We start from the raw sequence: 6,811 nt of genomic DNA on the forward strand, positions 1-6,811 counted from the left end.
TTTTTTAATACACAGTAAATGCGGATATGCTAAAAGAAATGTTTTGGTGAATGACTCAACTATTAAAAAGTTGATTTATTTTTAATAACTGACCTATTCTGCCGCCAGGTGTGCTGTCCCCTATCAAAAGCTGATGATAGTTTCGAAGGCGTAACAATGGAAGCGGGGAGTATGTCTCCTAATTATGCAATCACCAATTCTACAGAGGAGGGACAGAATGAAATTGTCACAGAAAATATCATTGATAAGGTACGGATCGTTTATAACTATTGCAATAAAGCTTTTCAATATTTCTGATGTAACTAGTCCCCTCACAACACCTCATCATAATTTTAAATTTCTAGCACATTACTTTGGTTAAAAATCCCCGTAGTTTTGAAGTCTAATTCTTCCTCTTCTTTTTTAGCGCTGTAATTGTTTAAGTGATTTGAGGCCGATTGAGCCGTTTGGCATCGAATGGCGCTTGAGGAAGCCGCACTGGTTTTGCGTGGATCCGAAATTCACGAATCGCGGCAGATAGGCATATTATTTTCGTACTGTCGATATCGTCCCTTTGTCGATGACGTTGTGTGTTGATCCTTCTATCGCGAATGTTCCTTGCAGACTTGGCGGTTCAGTTCAGAAGGTTGAACCCGAGGTGGTTGGCATATATCTCTGGGGATTGGTTGTATTCCAATCGGATGTTATAGTTTTGTCGGGCGATGGTATATTGACTCCGTCATTATCGATTTGCAAAATGTTCCGTCCATAATGTTATGGGTCACTTGGTTCTCGTGGTTGATCTGACAGAATTTTTCTCTGGTCTTGAAAGCTTCCGTAAGTCGCCTAATTTTGTGATAAAATTTTCTATGGGCCAGCATTTCTAGCTCTTAGCACTCAGGGATTTCGACCTATATCTCTTTTTATTACAGAAAATACGTCTTGCGTCTCTCTTCTATATCGGTCTTACATAGCTTGATTTTCGCCGGATCGCAACATGACTCTTCAGGTAGGAAGTGTGGATCCTTATTCACATACATATGTTAGTTTGTTGAAGAGCGCTCTCTGCGAGCAGTGAGGGCTGGTGAATATGCTGGTTGTGATCGCAGCTATTCCACATCGGGACTTTCTTGTACTCTCTGTAGAACATTTTGTGGTGAATAAAGACATGTGCGTGTCATAGCTGTAAAAAGATAGTGGCCCTAATCGCTGTTTAGCGTTTAAATCACACGTACGTCTAGAATACTGAAAACGTGCCTTCCGTCTATCACAACATGGTCTACTTCGTTTGCCGTCTTTTGATTTGGAGCCACCTTTAGTTCTTTTATACTGAAACCTAGTGCTATAGGCTACCACGGCCAAGTCAATCAGTATAAATCTGCTGTCGGACGTTGCGTGGTGGAAACCGAATTTTCTGAAAGTAGGACCAAAGATCTCGCCTTTCCCACCCTGGCATCAAAATTGTCAACGTGCCGCGGATGCTTTTAGATCTCATAAAAAAGTAGCTTTGGAAGATGTTGAAGAACCTCGCTTTGATGCTGGTTGTTGTGACAACCTCGCTGACCGGATTGAATGACACTACTTGGCGATAAAGTATCTTTCCCGTCACAGATACAACACCCAATTTGCGTTCCTTTGCATGGCAGCTAGAGTAGACGTTGCAGGTTCCCATGGATTTTCTTGCCTTGCCACGTCAAAAGCAATTCTTAGATGGCCGAGCAGAGACACCTTCCTCATTAAGGGTCCAGATATTGCAGATGATAGTCCTTAAAGCATTCACCGTGATCGTTTCGAAAATAAGGGGGTCTAATCCGAAGCTTTTTCTTAGTTTACATTAGGAGTTAATTTTAAGTGGCAGGTCCCATACCCAGCGCACAAACAGAACCTGTGTAAATTTTTTATAACAGATGTTTGGTGAACAGAAATCTAGTTAGTTACATATTTAGTTAAATTTTAGAAAAAAAAATTCGGCGACTTTCTAACAATATACAATTTTCAGAAAAACTACACCGTTGCACCGGCAAATCAAATGGGCTTACCATCCCCACCAGCGTGTGGCAGAGCTAATATAGGAAATCGTATATTTGGTGGTAATGAAACCAGTATCGACGAATATCCCTGGACAGCACTGCTGCTTTATACCAATAGTAGGCACTGCTAAACTTTAAAAAAAGAAATACATCTCCAAACTCATTAACTATAACTTTGCAGGCGATGACGACTTAGCTTTTCTATGCGGCGGTTCTCTCATTAACACAAATTTCATACTCACCGCAGCCCATTGTATAGCCGAACGTGATCTGCCGAAAGATTGGCATCTCACTGGTGTGCGTTTGGGTGAATGGAATACCAGAACGACGCCGGACTGTGAATATGACAATAATGGCAATACATTTTGTGCGCCAGCGCATCGTGATATCGATGTGCAGACAACAACAATTCATCCGCAATACAACAGCGGTTCTAAAGTAAATGATATAGCTTTGTTGCGTCTAGCAGAAAGCGTGGATTATACAGATTTTATAAGCCCCATATGCCTACCTTTGACGGCGAGTCAGCAAGCGGCGAGATATGAAGGTGCCGCAGCGGAAATTGTCGGTTGGGGAGCAACTGAAAGGAGCGCACATAGTGAAATAAAATTAAAAACAATTGTCACAGTTATGACTGCCACTCAGTGTGGTTTAAATAACTTGCGTAGTCGAATAACAATTGGTGATAAGCAAATATGCGCGGCTGGAATTGGTGCCGACTCCTGTCATGGTGATTCTGGTGGGCCACTTATGCTACTGGAGACACAGAATGGCAAAGTGGCTTATCATTTGATTGGTTTGGTTTCGTTTGGCACTAGCAATTGTGGACATACGAGGACGCGTGGCATTTATACACGTGTTGGAGCTTATCTGCAGTGGATCGAGGAGACTATTGCGAAATAGTTTTTGAATATATATATATTTTTATTATTTGTACAATATTTACAAGTTATCTGCTTCTGTATCTCTTAGTCTACTACGGTTTTTTCGTATTAATAAAATGTATCCGCATACAGTGCATAAAATTGCTTTGATAACGTAGCAGTACTTTCGATAAAGTGGATGCCTATAGCAAGTAGAGAAAGCGGCGTCAAAGCGGAGGCTCAGAGAAAATTCTGTTGGAATGGGACCATTTTGCCAAAAATGTGAGTCTTGCGAGCTGAGAAGTGTAGGAAGGGCTTTAATGAGTAAAATACGAATAGCTTTTATAAAGCGACCAAACATTTTTCTTCAGTTTTGACATAACCAAAAGTTTGTGTCCAGGTTTTAAAATGCCAGAAATGTATTGCCTGTTTTTTCATGACAAAAATTTATGTCTTGTTTTTATTTTGTTAAATTAAAAAATAACCAAACATTTATGTCCAGTTTTTAAAATATCAGAAATTTATGCCCCGCTTTTTAATAACAAAAATTTATGTCTTTTTTTATTTTGTATTTAATGTAAAATTTTTAAGCCAGAGAAAAATTATGCCCAATTTTTAAGTAACAAAAAAATCGTTTTCATAAAGCGATTCAGTTTTGGTATGACCAAATTATGTCAAGTTTCTAAAATTTCAGAAAGTTATGTTCTGTTTTTCTATGACCAAAAATGTTTGTCTTGTTTTTAAATAAGCAAAAATTAAGGTCCTCTTTTTCTATGACCAAAAAATGTATACCCATTTTTATGTGACCGAAAATGATGACCAGTTTTTATATGACCGAAAATTATGTCCAGTTTTAAACGACAAAAAATTATGTTCACTTTTTGAGTTATCAAAAATTAATTTCAGAATTTGCTTTAAGCGCACATCGGAAAAAGCCACTCGATGAAGCTTTCTGATTCTGGCCCGAGGCCACAAATTATTATACTGCCAAATAAGGAGTAGAAGAACAATAACAGTAAATAGTTAGTTACAAAATTTCTTCTAGAGCTTACGGCTAAACTTTCCAGAAGGTTGCATTAGAACACCGTTCTATGTGGTATAAGCAACATGCATTTTTTTGCATTTTATTTTTAATCTAAATACTGGTATTTTCCTTCAAAGCTAATAAAAAGAAACTTTTCCGGAATTGAGTAGCAATTTGAATGCGGCATCCACCTAAATACATACATACATCTATTTACTTATGGTACATATGTATGTATGTATGCACATTAGGGTGGTCCAAAAATACATGTAAAAGCAAAGTCGAAATTTTAACGCTTTACCACTGTTTTCTTATTTCCAAATAAAAAAACATTTAGAGGTCGCTCAATGCGATCAAGGTTTTCCATGTACATATTTGATATGGGAAAAAATCAAGTTTTCGTAGAAATGGTGTACTTTGAACGCAATTGTTTTTTTTAACCATTTTCTATTATAAACTATTTTTTATAGGACCCCTGAAAACCTCCAAAAATGCAATGGAGGACCCATTAGAGGTTTTTAGGGGTCGTATTGAGTATTGTTATTGGAAGTCTCTTGAAGAGAAAGGAAGTTTTTCCATCGAAAAATATTCAGAACTCTTTTTCCCATATAAAGTACATTGAGCGCTTTAAGCGACCTCCAAATAGTTTTTGATTAAAAAAAACAGGGGTATAATGTTTTTCGGTGTAGAACAATCCTAGGGGGTGAGAGCATTAAAATTCCGACTTTACTTTTTTACCACCCTAATGCACATACATGCGTGCAAGCAAGCAAAGGGGCTTGGTTATTTTTCCAATACAATGAATTCAACGATAAGTAGGAACAGTTGCGCATTATTCATAAATTTCTTTTAATTGATAAGAAACAGTTGCGCGAAATATAAACACAGCGCTTGAAATAATAAAAATATTACAAATTAAAAAATAAAGTCGGAATCACATAGCAGTTAGTTTTCAAAGGCAGCGTAGAGTGAACTAAAAGCGGCGGAAGTATAGCGCTAAAATTTCTGTAAAAAATGGATAATCTAGCCAGTGTAGGATTAGCATGTTTGTGCTGTCTAAATCTGCTCTTCGTAAGAGTTAATTGCGGTGAGAATAAGTGTCATTGAAAGGACTTCAATAGAAGTGGTTATGTCTGTGGCAAACAGATTTGTCTTTTTTAGATGACTTTAACTGAAAGACAAGATAATTATAATGTACAGATACATATTTTAGATTTTGTGCAATGTGAGACCCCAAATGGCTCAATTGGAAGCTGCAAATTACTTGTTGCCTGCGAGAGCCTTTATAATCTTGCCAAGAATCCGCAAACGGAAGAGAATGCAGACTTTTTACGCAGAAGTCAATGTGGAGTCGCAAATAATAGTCCACTTGTGTGTAAAAATTACTTAAGTGAATTTTTGACAGTTAAAAGCACTTAAGAATATTTTTTGGTAATTTTCTTAATTTTTAGGTTTGCTGTGCAGAAGCCCAAAATGAAGTAGCTACCCAACTATGTCACACACCAAATGGAGAAGAAGGTAATTGTGTAGTCATAGAAGAATGTCGGCTTTTGTATAATCTGGCTTTGAAAAAGGATATAACGCAAGCAGAAATAGCATTTTTGAGAGGCAGCAAATGCGGAAATGAAGTCGATAGCAGATATGTGAGTAAATAAATGGGCGGAGCAAGAAGTTGATACATTAGGTAATGGATTTCTTATTTCGAATTTATCCGCAGGTTTGTTGTCCAAAACTGAAGGCATTGGACATTGCGCCAAAACCAAAAGTTCGTGCAATCTTCGATGAAAGTACGTACCTACTGAGATACATACATACAAATCGTCACCTTCAATGCAAAATGTCCTATATCATCTTTTCGGAAATACTTTTGTTTATATATTTTGTTAGTTTTCTATCAAATATGCTCATATACCAAAATTAAGAGCCATACATTATCTAGGAAAATGTAAAAAGTTTTCTGGCTTCTTAGGTACAAATTTAAAATTGTGGTATAGGGCCTTTTGCGCTGATGGTGGCACTATATTGTTCAAATAGATATAGAGGATAGACATTTATTATATTATGAAGAAACAAATTTTTTGCAATGCAAACAAATTTTAAAGAACTCTGAATCTTATTTCTTCCCTGATTCGCTTCTAAAAAAGTTGTGTATGTATGTATTTTCAATAGTTCACGATATTGCAACATGTCAAACACCAGACGGACTAGCAGGCGAGTGTATAGCCATAGATGATTGCAATGCCTTGAGTTACCTTTTTCAAAAAGAGCAATTAACGGCGGCTGAATTGTTATTCGTACGGCGAAGCGAATGTGAAACAGGAGAGTCTCAAGTGAGTTATACTTCTATTTCCTCAATTTTGAATTTATTAAACTGACTTTCAATTTAATTACTACGCACATATGTATGTAGATTTGCTGTCCGAAGACATCGAGTAAAGATGACGAAGAGCAGAAAATTAAAAAAGGTATGGGTTTTGAAATTTATTTAGCTCCGTTTGTTAAATTTTTTTTTTTTAAATAGAACTTTTTTGTTTAAACTAATCAAAATACTTGTTTATTTTGAAAGTGGCATAAGTCACTTCACAACTTGTGTGCTTAAAGAACTGGTTACTTGTGTCCGAACTCGTTCGTTATTCGATTAACTTCATCAACCAAAGGTGGATGTTAGTTTATGATACATTCGGTAACAAGTACAAGTAAGGGAACCTTCATAGAAAAAGTTCCAGAAAGGAAGAAGTTTGCTAAATAATTATCTACCTGTAATTTTTTTCACATCCGCTTTATTTTTATTCTCTTTTTTAGTATAAATTTGATAGTTGTTTTGTTATTTGAAAAATTATCTAAGTCTTAATCTCAATCTTAATTCTCATCTTTATCTTTATCTTTATCTTTATCTTTATCTTTATCTTTATCTT

The 6,811-nt window shown here is 36.4% G+C and overlaps 2 protein-coding genes across 2 annotated transcripts in view; both read left to right on the forward strand.

Annotated features, from left to right (window-relative positions):
- The first annotated feature begins 6 nt into the window (after nucleotides 1–6).
- LOC118738943 (serine protease easter-like) lies at nucleotides 7–2,975 on the forward strand. Its single transcript, XM_036469996.1, has 4 exons — nucleotides 7–46; nucleotides 109–249; nucleotides 1,979–2,126; nucleotides 2,191–2,975. The coding sequence occupies exons 2-4, from the start codon at nucleotides 157–159 to the stop codon at nucleotides 2,910–2,912; spliced, it is 963 nt and encodes a 320-aa protein (XP_036325889.1). The 5' UTR covers nucleotides 7–46; nucleotides 109–156; the 3' UTR covers nucleotides 2,913–2,975.
- A 1,694-nt stretch (nucleotides 2,976–4,669) lies between these two features.
- LOC118740105 (phenoloxidase-activating enzyme-like) overlaps nucleotides 4,670–6,811 on the forward strand; it is a 6,360-nt gene continuing 4,218 nt past the window's right edge. Inside the window, exons 1-6 of the mRNA XM_036471599.1 lie at nucleotides 4,670–4,983; nucleotides 5,110–5,267; nucleotides 5,348–5,539; nucleotides 5,614–5,683; nucleotides 6,066–6,226; nucleotides 6,307–6,361. Coding sequence (XP_036327492.1) covers nucleotides 4,911–4,983; nucleotides 5,110–5,267; nucleotides 5,348–5,539; nucleotides 5,614–5,683; nucleotides 6,066–6,226; nucleotides 6,307–6,361 — 709 coding nt within the window. The 5' untranslated portion in view covers nucleotides 4,670–4,910. The remainder of the gene's footprint in view (nucleotides 4,984–5,109; nucleotides 5,268–5,347; nucleotides 5,540–5,613; nucleotides 5,684–6,065; nucleotides 6,227–6,306; nucleotides 6,362–6,811) is intronic.

Source organism: Rhagoletis pomonella, unplaced genomic scaffold, assembly GCF_013731165.1.
Source record: "Rhagoletis pomonella isolate Grant_MI unplaced genomic scaffold, Rhpom_1.0 Rhpom_scaffold_00005, whole genome shotgun sequence".
Classification (NCBI taxonomy): Eukaryota; Metazoa; Arthropoda; class Insecta; order Diptera; family Tephritidae; genus Rhagoletis; species Rhagoletis pomonella.

Coding starts and splice junctions, on each gene's coding strand:
- LOC118738943 (XM_036469996.1), top strand. CDS start 157: ATGGAAGCGGGGAGTATGTCTCCTAATTATGCAATCACCAATTCTACA. Junction 250..1,978: donor CAGAAAATATCATTGATAAG/GTACGGATCGTT, acceptor TACAATTTTCAG/AAAAACTACACCGTTGCACC. Junction 2,127..2,190: donor ACTGCTGCTTTATACCAATA/GTAGGCACTGCT, acceptor ATAACTTTGCAG/GCGATGACGACTTAGCTTTT.